The 17,507-nt window shown below is 45.8% G+C and overlaps 1 protein-coding gene across 1 annotated transcript in view; it reads left to right on the forward strand.

Annotated features, from left to right (window-relative positions):
• Window positions 1-17,507, forward strand: part of LOC145342508 (meckelin-like) — a 92,248-nt gene that overhangs the window by 18,636 nt on the left and 56,105 nt on the right. The window contains exons 8-10 of the mRNA XM_080188070.1: window positions 1,011-1,126; window positions 12,262-12,361; window positions 15,004-15,081. Of these exons, the coding sequence (XP_080044196.1) occupies window positions 1,011-1,126; window positions 12,262-12,361; window positions 15,004-15,081 (294 nt within the window). The remainder of the gene's footprint in view (window positions 1-1,010; window positions 1,127-12,261; window positions 12,362-15,003; window positions 15,082-17,507) is intronic.

Here is a 17,507-nt window from a genome sequence, read left to right on the forward strand (position 1 = left end):
CAAATCCCTTCGTGGCAGATGGTGGAATTTCAATTCAATAAAAAAAAAATTTGGAATTAAGAATCTACTGATGACCATGAAACCATTGTCGATTGGAGCTGACTGTGGAATCTTTTAGATCCCTCAGGTCTCTGTTGTGGATCAGTGGGTTGTCTCTACGTTAGGAGGTTGTGGGTTCATTTCTCATTCAAAGTCTCTGGGTAAGGAGTCTGCTGTTTAGGACGGAGGTGAGGAGAAATTTCTTCACCCAGAGGGTGGCGAATGTGTGGAAAGTAGTTGAGGCCAAAACGTTGTGTGATTTCAAGAAGAAATTAGATATAGCTCTTAGGGCTAGAGGGATCAAGGGATATGGGAAGAAGGGGAGGATCAGGACATTGAATTTGATGATCAACCCGTGATCAAATGAATGGTGGAGCACGCTCAAAGGGCCGAATGGCCTACTCCTTATTCTAGTTTCTACGTTAGATGTTCGGATACTAAGGAAATGAAGGGGTATAGGGATAGTGTGGGAAGTTGGAGGATCATCCATTATTTTATTGAATGGGATAATCAGGCTTGTAGAGTTACTCTAATCCTTTATATAAAATTCTCCTCTTCCACAATCATTTTTGGCCACACTTTCAAATGTCATCATGCATTCAACATTTATTTATTCTGCAATATTGAGCAACAGATGTGTTTAGATTGTCTCACAGGGATCTATTTTAGAAGATATCCTTTTAAAATTGCAACTGCTCATTTAGTCGTTGATCATCGGAATGATCTGATTATTACAGGCTCATGTCCTCTTTAGGCGGTGTGTGTGTGTGTGTATTTCTGAACCTCACAGAGAAACCGGCTATTTCTTTCCTGATTCTGGTGTTGATCCCAGCGCTCAAACCCGGCTGTAGAGACCAGTGGCAGCTGAGGCTCTGCTTTGGTTTGCTTTGAGCCGTCTGCTCTGGGCCCTACATGGGTTAAGATGGCCGTCTACTGTGAGGAAACCACCTAATAAGAGTTTTCCTTTTCAGAATGTGACTTTCAGTAATCAGACAGCGTGTCAGCTCCTCACTAACCTGGTGGTGCTTGATGTGAACAACTTAGTCAATGGCGAGGCCTACACTCTGTACAACGCGATACCTCCCAAGTGAGTGAAGCACCTTCATTACTCTAAGCCATAGCCTATCTGTGTTACATGCAGTGAATTCTGGTCCGTTATGTAAAACATGTTGTGTAGCTTTCACCCAGTTCATTCTTCTGGGTGCCAATATATAGTTCCCAGGTGCCAGTTCAAGTAACTATTCTTTGACAGTCAGGTCAACTATCGCTGCAAAGCTCGATCCCAGTCCACATTCAGTTCGAGCAGGTGGTCACAGCATCCAGGGGAGCTGAGGCTGAAACAGAGCCCCCACCTGGCAGAGTTCAGCAAGTGAAGGATCGATGATTGGCAGTGTAGGGGAAGGTGGGGGGGGGGGGGGGGGGGGTGAGGGTGAGGGTGAGGGGACTGGGGCTTGGTTGAGGGGGGAGATACAGTGTGGGTGGTAGAATCCCCAGAATCCCTGCAGTGCACAAGAAGGCCCTTTCAGCTCCATTGAGTCTGCACCGACCCCCCGATACAGCATCTTACCCAGCTGTTTCCCCATAACCCCAGATATTTACCCCACCAATCCCCACCTAACCAACATATCTTGGGACACTAAGGAGCAATGTAGCATGGCCAATCCACCTAACCTGCACGTTTTTGGGAAGAAACCGGAGGAAACCCACACAAACATGGGGAGAATGTGCAAACTCCATGCTTACAGTCACCCAAGGCCGGAATCGAACCAGGATCCCTGGAATTGTGAGGCAGCAGTGCTAACCACTGTGCCACTGTGCCAAGGTGTTGGAGAGAGCCTCCTGGCACTGTTCCTCCTCTGTACCATTAAGGGGAGCCACTGATTGCTTTCCTCAGGAAAAATCTGAGGACAAGATAGGTTGTGGGGCTGTCATGGTGGCACAGTGGTTAGCACCCGGGTTCGATTCCCAGCTTGGGTCACTGTATGTGGCACACTCTTGCCATGTCTGTGAGGGTTTTCTCCAGGTGCTCCGGTTCCCTTCCACAGTCCAAAGATGTGCAGGTTAGGTGGATTGGACACGCTAAATTGTCCTTCAGTGTCAGGGGGACTAGCTATAGTAAAGTAAAGTAAAGGTCACAAGTAAGGCTTACGTTAATACTGCAATGAAGTTAATGTGAAATTCCCTTAGTTGCCACAGTCTGGCACCTGTTTGGGTCAGTGCACCTAACCAGCATTTTTTTTCAGAATGTGAGAGGAAACCGGAGCACCCGGAGGAAACCCATGCAGACACGGGGAGAACGTGCAGAGTCCACACAGACAGGGACCCAAGCTGGGAAATGAAAGTCGGGTGTCTGGTGCTGTAAAGCAGCAGTGCTAATCACTGTGCTACTGTGCTGCTAGGGTAAATACATGGCATTATGGGGATAGAGCCTGGTGGGATTGTTGTCAGTATGGACTCTATGGGGCGAATGGTCTCCTTCTGCACTGTAGGATTCAGTGATACTATGATTTTCTGGCACAGTCTCGTGGTTAGTTTTGAAGTGCTTTTAGCAGAGGTTGGACGTTAGGATGCCCACCTGTTCCCTCAGACAATGCTGATGTGTATACCAAAGGAATCAGTCAGAAAATGAGTGCGGCGCTGTTTGCTTATTGCAGTGGCACGTCATCCCATCAAGGTTAAAGGTCCCTCTATCATTGCTGTGAGTGGCAGTTCACCCAAATCCTGCCCAACCCTGTCTCGCCACTCTTTTATGGGTTAAGTACAGGAAACAAACCACTGAATACATTGTGCTTAGCACAGAGCTGATCATGTCTGACCAGACGATTGAAATATGTTCAGCAAATATTTAACCAGTGATAGTATCCCTAGTGAGATGGTGATGGGATCATTTTCTTTATTTCTTCATGGGATGCGGGCATCACAGGCAAGGCTGGCATTTTTTGCCCATTGCTGAGTGCCCTTGAACTGGGTGGCTTGCTAGGCCATTTCGAAGGGTAGCTAAGAGTTAACCACATGTCAGGACAGTATTTCTGGATCTGGTTCTGGGGAATGAGATGAATCAAATGGATCGAGAAAGGGGGGCAGTAAATTATAATACGTAAAGGGGAAAACTGAAAGGAATAATCCAGAATAAAAATAATGAAGAGGGTCAACTTTGAGGAGATGAGAACAGATCCGGCCCAGCTAATTTGAAATTAAAGATTGCCAGGGATAGCTGTTATCGGAAAGTGGGCTGTCCTTACAGGACTCAGTCGAGGCGTATTCCCACAAAGGTAAAGGAAGGACAAAGCAGCCTAGATAATGTGGAGATAGAGAGTAGGATGAACCAACAAGTGAGTGCAACAAGTTGAAAGTACAAGAGAGACTCAGGCTGAATACAGAACATTCAGAACAGAAATGAAAAGAGAAATAAGGGAAGCAAAGAGGGAGTATGAGAAGAGACTGGCAGCTAATATAAAAGGGAATCCAAATGTCCTGGACAGACAAACCAATAGTAAAAGGGTGGTAGGAGGAGCACTGCAGCCCATTCGGTGCCAAAAAGAGGGTTTAAACATGGAGGGAGAGAGTGCGGCCTGGCTTTGGAATAAATACTTTGCGTCTGTCTTGAGCAAGGAAGAAAATGCTGGCTAAGTCATTGTGAAAGAGGAGATACTTGAAACACTAGATGGAATCCGTCATCAAGGAGGAAATAGCGAGGCATCTTGAGGGGAATTGCTTGATAGAGCAGACGCAGCACGGTTTTGTTAAGGGGAAATCGTGTCTGACAAATTTACTGGAGTTCTATGAGGATGTGTCTAGGGCGGTGGATAGAGGAGAGCCGGTAGATGTGGTCTTTCTTGATTTTCAGAAGGCATTTGACAAGGTACCTCACAAGAGGTTATTGCAGAAGGTCTGGGGGCATGGAGTTGGGGGTAGGGTGTTAGCGTGGATAGAGGATTGGCTGTCAAATAGGAGGCAGAGAGTGGAGGTTAATGGGTGCTATTCAGATTGGCGGTTAGTGACTAGTGGAGTGCCCCAGGGGTCGGTGCTGGGGCCTCAGCTATTTACCATTTATATAGATGATCTGGAGGAGGGAACCGAGTGCAGGGTGTCGAAATTTGCTGATGACACCAAGATTGGTGGAACGGCAAATTGCGCGGAGGATGTGGAGAGTCTGCAGAAGGATCTAGATAGGCTGGGCGAATGGGCCAGGAACTGGAGATGGAATTTAATGTTGGCAAGTCCGAGGTGGTCCACTTTGGTAGGAATAATGGTAGGAAGGACTATTACTTATGTGGCGAAAAACTGCAGCAGGCAACGGTGCAGAGGGACCTCGGGGTCCTTGTGCATGAGTCGCAAAAACCCAGCCTGCAGGTGCAGCAGGTGGTCAGGAAGGCGAATGGGATGCTGGCCTTCATCGCGAGGGGGATTGAATATAAAAGTAGGGAGGTCTTGCTGCAGCTGTATAGGGCATTGGTGAGGCCGCAGCTGGAGTACTGTGTGCAGTTTTGGCCGCCGCACTTACGCAAGGATATTTTGGCCCTGGAGGGAGTGCAGAGGAGGTTTACTAGGCTGATACCGGAGTTGAGGGGGTTGAGCTATGAGGAGAGGCTGAATAAACTAGGCTTGTACTCGTTAGAGTTTAGAAGAATGAGGGGAGATCTCATTGAGACATATAAGATGATGAATGGGATGGATAGGATAGAGGTGGAGAGACTCTTCCCGCTCAGAAAGGACAGCAGGACTAGGGGGCACAGCCTCAAGATAAAGGGGGGGCGCTTTAGAACAGAGTTGAGGAGGAACTTCTTCACTCAAAGGGTGGTGAATCTCTGGAACTCTCTGCCAGTTGAAGTGGTGGAGGCTGCCTCGCTAAATATTTTTAAGACGCGGGTTGATGGGTTTTTGATAAGAGAGGGGATTAAGGGTTATGGGGAGAGGGCGGGAATGTGGAACTGAGCCACGACAGATCAGCCATGATCTTATTGAATGGCGGGGCAGGCTCGAAGGGCTAGATGGCCTACTCCTGCTCCTATTTCTTATGTTCTTATGCTCTTAAAATTGATAACGAGGAAGTTTCAGAAATGATGGTTGCTTTAAAGTTGATAAGACACCATTACTGGATGAAATACAAGGATACTGAGGGAAATGAGGTTGGAAATCGAGAAGACAATGGGTATAATTTCATTCCTTCTTTAGATGGGGGACAGTTAAGGACTGGAGGCTTGCACATGTTGTGCTCAAGTTACTGGCCACTCAGTTTAACATTGGTGACGGGCAAGCTTCAAGAAATGAGAATTTGGGGGAAAGAATTAACATTTGGAGAAATGAACAAAGCCAGAACATATTTATTCAAGGAAAATTACATTTAACAAACTTAGCAGAGTCTTTCAATGAAGTAACAGGTGGGTGATGAGGATAATGCGCTTGTATGGTGGACATGGACTTGATAAAGTGCCACCTAATGGACCTGTCAGCAAGAGTAGAGATCGTAGAATGAGAGGGACAGTAACTGTGTGGGTCTGAGGTTGACTGGGTGATTAAAATTGGAGTAATGGTGAACAGTTGTTTTCCAAACTAGAGGTGTTTAAAATGTATTTATTTATTAGTGTCACAAGTAGGCTTACCTTAACACTGCAATGAATTTATCATGAAAATCCCCTAGTCGCCACATTCTGGCACCTGTTCGGGTACACTGAAGGAGAATTTAGCATGGCCAATCCACCTAGCCAACACGTCTTTCAGACTGTGGGAGGAAATTGGAGCATCTGGCGGAAACCCATGCAGACACGGGGAGAATGTGCAGACTCCACACAGACAGTGAACTGACGCCGGAATTGAACCTGGGTCCTTGGCACTGCGAGGCATCACTGCTTTGCTTGGTCTGTGTTAATGGCCCAGATGTTGGTGTGCAGGGCACATTTTAAAGATTTGCAGATGGCACAAAACACTAAACTGTGAGGACCATGGTGATTGGCTTCTGGAGGATGTAGGTAAGCTGGAAAGGGCAGGCAGATGGTAAGTGGAATTTAATACAGGAAAGCATGAAGTGTTCCGATCTGGTAGGAGGGATGAGTAAAGGCAATATCGTATAAAGGACAAATTTACACAGGAGTGCAGGAGCAGCAGGACCTTGGGTATATGTGTACAGACTGTTGGAAGTTGCAGGATAGGTTGAGAAAGCATTCAAGCGTACAGGATTCTGGGCTTTATAAATAGAGGCACAGAGTATAACAGCACAGAGCACGGTGGCACAGTGGTTAGCGCTGCTGCCTCACAGCACCAGGAACCCGGTTTCAATTTCAACCTCGGGTCACTGTCTGTGTGGAGTTTGCACGTTCTACCCATTTCCTCTGGGTGCTCCGGTTTTCTCCCACACTCCACAGATGTGCAGGTTAGGTTGATTGGCCATGCTAAATTGACCCTGGTGTCAGGGGCCAAAAGAGAAAGTGCTGGAAAATCTCAGCAGGTCTGGCAGCACCTGTAAGGAGAGAGAAGAAAGTTAAAGGTTTATTTATTAGTCACAAGTAGCCTTACATTAACACTGCAATGAAGTTACTCTGAAAATCTCCAAATCGCCACATTCCGGCACCTGTTCAGGTCAGTGCACCGAACCAGCGCGTCTTTCAGACTGTGAGAGGAAGTTGGGGCACCCGGAGGAAACCCACGCAGACACGGGGAGAATGTGCAAACTCCACACAGACAGTGACCCAAGCCAGGAATCAAACCCGGTTCTCTCGCGCTGTGAGGCATCAGTGCTAACCACTGCACCACCGTGCTGACATTTTGAGTCCAGATGACCCTTAGTCAAAGCTAGTGTCAGGGAGATCAGCAGAGTAAATATGTGGAGTTATGGGGAGAAGGTCTGGGTGGGATTGTGGTTGGTGCACTCTCGATGGGCCGAATGACCTCATTCTGCACTGTAGGGATTCTGTTCTATGAAGCGATGGTGAACCTTTATTCAATGCTAGTTCGACCACAGTTGAAGTATTGTGTCAGTTTCTGGACAGCAGAGGTTTGGAATGATGTGAAAGCTTTGCAGAGAGTCGCAGAAAAGATTCACAAGAATGGTTTAATGGATGAGAGACTTGAGTTTCTGGTTAGATTGGAGAATCTAGGGCTGTCCTCATTAAAGAAAAAGGTGGGAGGAGTTTGGATAGACATGTTCTACGCGTCTGGCCAGATTCCATAGGGAGACACTGTCCCAGAAGGACCAATAACTGGAAGGCAATAATTTAAAGGTGTGTTCCTAAAGTACCAAAGACAATATGAGGAATAACTTGTTTATTATGTTGTGTGGTGAGGATCTGGAATGTGCAGTCTGAGATTGAAGATAAGAAATAGGGGCAGAGAAGGCCACTTGGTGCCAGTCATGGTTGACCTGACTGTGGCCTGAACCCCACTTTCCCCCTAGCCCCCTATAACACTTGACTCCTTCATCAATCAGTAATCTATGTAACTCAGTTTTTGCTGTTCACTCTGGGGTTCAGGGGGTAGAAGTGGGGGGGTGGTGGTGGGGTGCAGAGGAGATTGGGGGGGGGGGGTAAGAATTCCAAACACTAATGATCCTCTGAGAGAAGAAGTTCCTCCTCACCTCCATCTTATTTATTTGAAACTGTGCCCCCTGGTTCCAGATTCCCCCCTGCTAGGGGAAATATTCTCTCAGTGTATGTTGTGGTGGAGGCAGACTCAACATTGGTTATTGGGAAGGAATCGGATAATTATCAGAAAGAATGAACTTGCAGGGTTACGGTGAAAGGCTGGGGGGAGCGACACGAGCTGAGTTGCTCTTACAGTGAACCAGCACAGTCACAATGGGCTGAGTGAACTTCCCCTTTGCTGAAACTGTTCTACATTTGTACAGTCCTGTGTCTTCATTAAAGAATGTCCTTGTGTAGCAGACATATAATTCACTGGCTCAGGACAATGACACATTCAGGGACGGTGTCTAGTGAACCAGATTATCTTACAGGTGAGATGCTGGATCAGCTCAGTCTGTCAGACAGCCAAGGGCAAGGCAACGATAGAATGAGGTCAATTTGCAGCAGCTTTGAACAGTGTCGATGATAAACGGGCTGTCGACTGTGTTCTTCGGAGAAGGGACTCAGACTGTTTTCTCCTGGAGGCGCACATTGTCCAGAAACTCCTCCACTTCTCTCGAACCATAAAATCTATAGAGACCTTACAGTGCAGAAAGAGGCCATTCGGCCCATCAGGTCAATACCAACTCACCAAAAAAGCATCCCACCCAGGCTGTCCCTCTGCCCTATCCCCTTCATCCTGTGCATTTACCAATCCACTTAACCTGCATATCTTTAGATAGTAAGCAATGATTTTGCGTGGCCTATCCACCTAACCTGCATATCTTTAGACAGTAAGTGACAGTTTACCACGGCCAATCCACCTAACCTGCATATCTTTAGATAGTAAGCAACAATTTAGCGTGGCCAATCCACCTAACCTGCATATCTTTAGACAGTAAGTGACAGTTTACCACGGCCAATCCACCTAACCTGCATATCTTTAGATAGTAAGCAACAATTTAGCATGGCCAATCCACCTAACCTGCATATCTTTGGACACTAAGGGGCAATTCAGCATGGCTAATCCACTGGACCTGCACACCTTTGGACTGTGGGAGGAAAGCAGAGCATCCGAAGGAAACCCATGCAAGCATGGGGAGAATGTGCAAACTCTACACCGTGACCCAAGGCTGGAATCGATCCCAGGTCCCTGGTGCTGTGAGGCAGCAATGCTAACCGCTGTGCCACCATGCTATTAAATCAGGCACGTTTGATGGTGGCCATTTTGACAGCATTAACATGTGATTTTGGATTTGTTTCTGTTTGTGTATCTCTTCTGAGTGAGGGAGGTATAAAACAGGCAGGCAATACAACATCATCCATTTGACACAGTCGCCCAAAGTGGGGAACGAATATCTCTGATGATAGGGCATGTCACCAATAGAAGTGTACAACCTCTGGGATGCAAAATGTTGTTTTCATTTAATGGTTAGTTCCCGGCAATATTTCATCTGAGGCTCTGGCCCAATGTTTGGGCAAGGCAGCCTGGATGATCAGAACAATCCTTCAGAGGAGCTTACTGTCAGGGACCTGATCAGAAGCTCCACAGTATATTACAAATTTGGACTAGACCCCAACTATTTTTGATTTCGGCATTAGTGTGAGGATAGGGTGTTTTACTCCAGGTCTGATCTGTTAACCCACTAGGAAACTTAACATTACATCTTAATTAGAACGAAAAGAAGTAACATAACTTTTACCAACTGAAATGCTTAAAATGACAAGATACAATTCATAACTGCTAATCTATCTCTATTTGTTCCAATTTAAGCAATATTCCTCATAAACATAAACTCTTCTTCAAAATCAGTTAGTAAACAACAGACTTATGTTCTTATGTGCTGCTATGCAGGCTGCTAGTCCTCAAACCTCCAGGACACCTCTTGATAGAGATACCTATTTTTTAGCAGGTCCCAAGTACAATTTCAAGAGAGAGAGAGAGAGAACAGCTGCTGCTCATTGCAAATCCAAACAGAAAATTGCCTGCTTGTCTCTGTAAGCTTAGCTCCTCCCATTTGTACATGACATACTCTTGTCAATCAACCTGATTAAACCCCGCCCAGAAACCCATGAGACAACCCAAAAAAAATAACAAAACTGCATTCACCCGGATTAAATCAAACAGCCCAATAACTAGGAGCAATTATTCTTCCGCATTCGTAGCAGGTGGGCTGCCTGGAGCAGACAAATCGGCACTGTAATCAGAACTGAGTTTAAAACGTTCCCTTCACAAGAAACAGGACACAAATACATGTCTTAAAGGCACAGCATCTTCGCATTATCATGTAGAATTCTATCATCAATAATAATCCCAAAACCTGGTTAGCAGCATCCTTCTAATACCACCCAAAGGGCATGATAAGTGATTGGACCTTTTGACCAATATCTCCTGATTTTTGGCAGTCAGGTGTACCGAGCTGGTAACTGCTTTTAAATCTAATGATCTCCTACTCCCATGGGAATCAGAGTCAAGGCTATGACACTGTCTCAACAGGGATTATGGTTGGAATTTTACTGTTCCGTCCGCTGCAGAAATTGGAGCGGGCGAGGGGCGGACCATGGAAAGGTCCATTGACTTCGGTGAGGATTTTATGGTTTTGGGATGAACGAGGACGTAGAATCCAGCCCCTACATTTCAAAAGTATGCTGTTGGCGAGAAGACATTTTGGAACAACACTGAAGCTTCACAAGACTATCTTGTGCCTCTGTGGGTAGCATTTCTGCCTTTGAGTCAGATGTTTCAGCTTCAAGTCCCACCCTGAGTCTTTTGGACCACGGAAGGAGTGATCATGATGCGGTCAGGCAGGTTGGCCGTTACTGTGCTCATGGTCAGGTGATGTGAGGGGCACTCCTGGGCAGCCATACTTGATATGAAGTGTGTCATAGTTATAGGCTGCAATATTACCGAGGCTTGCAGAACGGCATCCTCCTTTGGCCTCCTTTGAGTGGGGTCTTATGAACCTTGAGTGGGTGAGGTGGTAAAATTCCGGCCATAGAACAGTGCAGAAAAGGCCCTTTGGCCCATCGAGTCAGCCTACCCTGATGTGGCACTAATCCCATTTTCCAGCATTTATCCCATATCCTAGAATGTTATGACATTTCCAAGTGTTCATCCAAATGCGTTTCCAGCCTCCACTCGCTTCCCAGGCAGTGATTCCACATTTCCATCACCTTCTGAGCGAAAAAGAAATTTTCTCAAATCCCCTCTGGATTTCCTGCCCCTCACCCTACAACTATGTTCCCTCATGATTGACCCCTTAACCATGGGAACAACTGCTTCCTATGCATCCTGTTCATACACCTCAGAACCTCAATCATGTTCCTCCTCAGCCTTCTCTGCTCAGGAGAAAATAATCCAAGTCTATCCAGTCTTTCCTTATAACTCAAGGGCTCCATCCCAGGCAACATCCTGGTGAACCTCTTCGATATCCCCTCGAGTGCAATCACATCCTTCCTATTGTTAGGTAACCAGAACTGTCCCTCAAGCAATAACCACTTATGTCTCTCTCTGGCGACCAATGGTCCTTTGAAGGTTATGGCTAATTACAGACAGGAATAGCACAGACATTATATAAATGCAAGCTCCTTCTTTCTTTTGTTTTAACACCCTTGATTTGATTTGATTTATTATTGTCATGTGTATTAGTATGCAGTGAAAAGTATTGTTTCTTGCATGCTATATAGACAAAGCATACCATTCATAGAGAAGAAAAGGAGAGAGTGCAGAATGTAGTGTTATAGTCATGGCTAGGATGTAGGGAAAGATCAACTTAGTGCGAGGTCGATCTATTCAAAAATCTGATGGCAGCAGGGAAGAAGCCACTCTTGAGTTGGTTGGTATCTGACTTCAGATTTTTGTATCTTTTTCCTGATGGAAGAAGCTGGAAGAGAGAATGTCTGGAGTGCATAGGGTCCTTAATTATGCTGGCTACTTTTCCAAGACAGCGGGATGTGTAGACAGAGTCAATGGATGAGAGGTTGGTTTGACTGATGGACTGGACTTCATTCACGCGAGCCTTTTGTAGTTTCTTGCAGTCTTGGGCAGAGCAGGAGCCTTACTAAGATGTGAAACAACCAGAAAGAATGCTTCCTATGGTGCATCTGTAAAAGTTGGTGAGAGTGGTAGTGGACATACCAGATTTCCTTAGTCTTCTGGGAAAGTAGAGGCGTTGGTGGGCTTTCCTAACTGTAGTGTTGGTATGGGGGGGACCAGGACAGGTTGTTGATCTGGACACCTAAAAATATGAAGCTCTCGGCCCTTTCTACTGCGTCCCATTGATGTAGACAGGGGAGGCACTCCACTGGGAATATAGGAGCATTGAATTTACCTTCAAATCTCAAAACCAAATTGACAAACACTCTTGTACCAAAAAGGTACTTCTGAGCACAGAACACCTTGTTTCACTTGTAAAGTGGAGCCGGAGAGGGGAGGGGTGGGGGAGGGGTGGGGGTGGTGGGAGGGGGAGAGGGGGAGGGGTCACTGGGCAACTGATGGCAGACTTTTCCAAAGCTTGCACGATGCCAGGTCATTTGGCAAATGATGCTTACTATGATTGTGACCGTTACCTGCTTTGTGTTCCTTGACAGTAGCCACTTAATCATTCTTTTTTTTTCAGGATGCCTAATCTGTGGTCTTTGTAATCCTTCCCCTTTTTTATTGCAGTACTAACTACCTCCCGAAACTCTTTTACATGGATACGAATATAGCAGCGTCCCTGGGACAGACAGCCCCTAAGGGGCTCCTCTTCAGGAAGGATGCACAGGCAAGTGTGCGGTGATGGGGGGTGGGGGGCACACCTTTGACCAAAAGGTCAATCTAGCTGACAAGCAGGAGGGTGGTCACTGGCAGGCAGCCATCTGTAACTGGACAGTGACAGATACATCGATGTGTGTGGTTTCTTGTTTTTGAGGATTGTTGAGTGGGCTGCTGGGCTGGGCAGTTGGATGATCCACGTTTTAGCAGCCGTGTTTTCCTGCATGTCACGTGTAACAACGTGACAAAAATGCTTCCCCAACAATTGGGATGTCCAGAGGCAGGATTGGAAAGAAAGAAATTGCATTTATATAGTGTCGGTGGTAGCCATGGTGCTCGCATTCCAAGCATTGTCTTGCAGTTGTCTCTCTGTCTATATATGCCGTATTTGTGAACCCAACTCTCCACTCACCTGATGAAGGAGCAGCGCTCCGAAAGCTAGTGATTCCAAATGAACCTATTGGACTTCCACCTGGTGTTGTGAGACCTCTTACTGCATTTATATAGCACAGGGACTGCCTGTCAAAACCTGTGGTTTTGCTGCTGAGATGTTGGTGCAGTGGTAATGTCACAGGCCAGACTTCCAGACATGGGTTCAAATCCCACCATGGCAGCTGGTGGAATTTAAAGTTAATTAATAAATCCGGAATTGAAAGCTAGACTCAGTAAAGGTGACCACAAAATAATCATCAGCTGTTTTGTGTCTGACCGTATTTCACTTATTGGTTTACCTGGACTGTGTACTTACTGAGAACATGAGAATATAACATACTGGGGAGGCCATGGCGTAGTGGTTTTTTTATTCATTTGTGGGACGTGGGCATCGCTGGCTGGGCCAGCATTTATTGCCCATCCCTAGTTGCCCTTGAAACTGAGTGGCTTGCTGGGCCATTTCAGAGGGCAGTTGAGAGTCAACCACATTGCTGTGGCTCTGGAGTCACATGTAGGCCAGACCAGGTAAAGACGGCAGATTTCCTTCCCTAAAGGGCATTAGTTAATCAGATTGGTTTTTCTGACAATCGACAGTGGTTTCATGGACATTAGTCAGTTCTTAATTCGAGGCGTTTTATTGAATTCAAATTCCACCAGCTGCCGTGGCAGGATTCGAACCCAATTCCCCAGAACGTTAGCAGAGTTTGTGGATTAATAGTCTAACGCTAATACCACTAGGCCGTCGCCTCTCCTAAATTTTGTCATTGGACTAATAATCCAGAGACCGAGTTTAATGCTCCAAGTACCGGGGCTCAAATCCCACCACTGCAGATGGTGAAATTTGAGTTCAATAAAAATCTGGAATTAAAAGTCTAACGATGCCCATGCAACAATTGTCGATTGTTGTAAAAACCCACCTGGTTCCTTACTTGAGAAGGGATATTTTGACACTGGAGGGGGTGCAGAGGAGCTTCACTAGGTTGATTCCAGAGTTGAGAAGATTGGCTTATGAGGAGAGACTGAGTAGACTGGGGCTATACTCATTGGAATTCAGAAGGATGAGGGGAGATCTTATAGAAACATATAAGATTATGATGGGAATAAATAAGATAGGAGCAGGGAAGTTGTTTCCAATGACTAGAACTAGGGCGCATGGCCTCAAAATAAGGGGAAGCAGATTTAGGACTGAGTTGAGGAGGAATTTCTTCACACAAAGGGTTGTGAATCTGTGGAATTTCCTGCCCAGTGAAGCAGTTGAGGCTACCTCATTGAATATTTCTAAGGCAAGGATAGATAAATTTTGTAACAGTACAGGAATTAAGGGTTATGGTGAGCGGGTGGGTCAGTGGAGCTGAGTCCACGAAAAGATCAGCCATGATCTTATTGAATGGCGGAGCAGGCTCGAGGGGCCAGATGGCCTACTCCTGCTCCTAGTTCTTATGTTCTTGTGATCACTAATGTCCTTTCGGGAAGGAGATCTGGCGTCCTCACCCAGTCTGACCTACATGTGACTCCAGACCCACAGCAATGTAGAAGATCTTAAAGGGCAATTAGGGATGGGCTATAAATGCTGGCCAGCCAGCGACACCCACATCCCATAAACAAACTAAAAAAACCCATAAATTTTGTAAATTGTGTTATCTTTACAAATCTGTGTACCAGTGCAAAGCTGGGGTGAAGGAGTAGTGTATTACAGTTAACCTTTTCTTGTTTACTAAACGTTTTATTATTTTGGGGAAAGTTAATCATCAGAGCAATTCATCCACATCTCTAAACAAAAATATTAATAGATCTGATCAGTTGAGCCTGGTTTGGGGTCTGGGAGCTAACCGCCCAGTGGTAACGTCAGCTGGGATCATAACAAAAGGCTAATAATGGTAGCTGGACCTTTTTAGGGGTGGCTCACTGAACTGAAGGACATTCAAGATATTGAGCTGCAATGCACAGCTCATCGTCATTCTTTCCCACTCTGACTCGCTGGCAATAAACTCCAATGGACGTGAAAGTGGGAATGAAAAATTCGCACTGTGGGCAGAATTTTCCTGTCCCGTCCTTCATGGGAATTGTAGCGGGCGGGACAGGACCGTGCAAATGTCCGTTGACCTCGGGCAGGATTTTCCAGCCTTGGGGCAAGCATGGCTTGAGAATCCTGCCCTGTGTCTTTAGTTAAACTGTTTCGTAGTGTCCAGTTCCAGAGCTTTCCGGTTTGTTTTTCAACAGATCACCTTGAAGATTGTGAAATATGATGCTCGTGGGAACTTCCTGGGCTGGGAAGACGTGAGAGGAGGTACTTTACAGGTGAGTGATTGTGTGGTATTGCTCTCTGGTTTTGCCGTGAAGTAATCAGTCAAAAATGTTGTCATGGATCTGCCTAGTGACAGGAGTAGCCGGCTTTCAAAAGGGATGGTGATATGCGACCTTTGCCAGTATCGAGATTAGCAGAATCAGGTATAAATAGCTATCAAAAGAAAAAATGCTGGAAAATCTCAGCAGGTCTGGCAGCATCTGTAAGGAGAGAAAAGAGGTGATGTTTCTAGTCCACTCACACATTCTATTCTCTCTCTGGACTGCCATTAGCCGCCTTTCCCCTTGTTCTTGTGGCTATGACTCATCTTTCATTCCCTCACCCTGCAGTACAAATATTTCTCACTTTCTATGCCTTTCAGCTTTAACAAAGTGTCATCTGGACTCGAAACATCAGCTTTTTTCTCTCCCTACAGATGCTGCCAGACCTGCTGAGGTTTTCCAGCATTTTCTCTTTTGATACTATCATCTGCAATAATTTGCTTTTATAAATGACTATCATCAGGAAACAGCTTACCTAGATAACTAAGAGATCTGTGGAGGCACACAGATGCCAATTTCGAGAGTCACATAACGTGAGAGATGCAGATAGCACAAATACACAAAGGGGAAAATCGCTGTGGAACCAGGGTATAATAACTAGCATGTGCCGAAGCAGGCAGGCCAGTTTAACATCTAACAGCCAAGAAGGCGTTGTACCATTTAAGAAGTCTTAGAGCCAAGAGAGTGCAGGAACCTTCACAAAAGCAGTTTAAATATCTTTGCTGCACCAGGAAAAGACATTTCCCAATTTGATCGCCTGCCTTGTATTGTGTGGTAACTATAAGCTGGATTTGACTTATAGACTTGTTTAAGTTGGATGTTGTTTGGGAACTAGAAAATCTTAAGCAGGTCAGGGATGGCAAATATATATATTTTGGAACAAGGGGTAATTTCTATATAAACTATCCAGATGTTTAGTAGTTTATATATTTAATTGTCTTAGAACGTTACAGTCCTTATCATGTATATTTGTCTTTAATTTGATAACTAATCTTTAGTAATTGTTACACAATGATTATTCTCACCGAAACTTTTACACGAGTCCTCACCCCATTCCAAAACAAAACTATACACCATCACGAACCAGTGCTTCAAGTTGAGACGCCCGTGTAGGTAACATCCGCGCCGTTCATGACTGTGATTAAAGGTGGAATAATGCGGAGTATCAAAGCCCCAGAGTGTCAGCTGTGCCTGGGATCCTCCACTCTCAGACCAACTTCCCCATAACGGCACGTACAGGGCTGGAAAGGGAAGATCACAGGGGGTGTGAGGATGTTGGTGGTTAAGGTGTGAAGGAGGCAGTGATGAAGCATCTTCGTCTTGTTTCTCTCTCCATGGCTGCTGCCTCACCTGCTGTTTCTATTTCAGATTTCCAGCACTTGCATTATTTTCCTTTGGTACTCCTCCCCAAAGTAAGATCAAGTTAATGCCGGAAGTGAGAGTAAATCCTAGAATGCTCCAAATGCTGATTACAGCAAACTTCCTCCTGGTGTCAATAAAAAGGAAAACCAGTTTAACAACATTAGCACAGTTAATTCCTCAGTCCCAGTATCTCCACTCTTCCTGCAGTCCCAGCCATCAACACCAGGGACAGAATTTTCCTATCCTGTCCGTAGCAGGTAGGACAAGACCATGCAAGAGTCAGTTGATCTTGGGTGGCATGTTCCGGGGGGGTGAGCGTGGCTGGAAAATCTCCCCACCCCCATTCCCCCCCCGCCAGTGTTTGAAACACTCGCTCTTACAACAGTTAACTTAGACAGAAGAATGGGGTAAATCTTCTGGTCCTGCTCATTTTGGGAATCACCTTCAGCGGGTTGGAAAATTTGATGGACTATTTAGAGTGAGAATTTCTGGTCTCAGGGTGGGCGCGACTGGAAAATCCTGCCCAGTGTGACAGAACCAATCAATAATTCCGCATTCAATGGAAGTTGCACGTGTTAGCTTGTGATCCGCCGGCTACAGAGATGTTCTGGCTGACACTGGAGACACAATGTGCCATACTGCAAAGGAAGACAGGAAAGGCCATAAGACATAAGAGCAGAATTAGGCCACTCGGCCCATCGAGTCTGGCTCCGCCATTCAATCATGGCTGATATTTTTCTCATCCCTATTCTCTTGCCTTTTCCCCATAACCCCTGAGCCCATTATTAATCAAGAACCTATCTATCTCTGTCTTAAAGATATTCAGTGACCTGATCTCCACAGCCTTCTGTGGCAAAGAGTTCCTTAGATTCACCACTCTCTGCCTGAAGAAATTCCTCCTCATCTCTGTTTTAAAGGATTGTCCCTTTAGCCCGAGGTTGTGCCCTCTGGTTTTAGCTTTCCCTACTAGTGGAAACAGCCTCTTCACACCCACTCTTTCCAGGCCTCACAGTATC

The sequence above is a fragment of the Carcharhinus amblyrhynchos genome, chromosome 4 (genome assembly GCF_965287045.1).
Source record: "Carcharhinus amblyrhynchos chromosome 4, sCarAmb.v2.hapA, whole genome shotgun sequence".
Taxonomy (NCBI): Eukaryota; Metazoa; Chordata; class Chondrichthyes; order Carcharhiniformes; family Carcharhinidae; genus Carcharhinus; species Carcharhinus amblyrhynchos.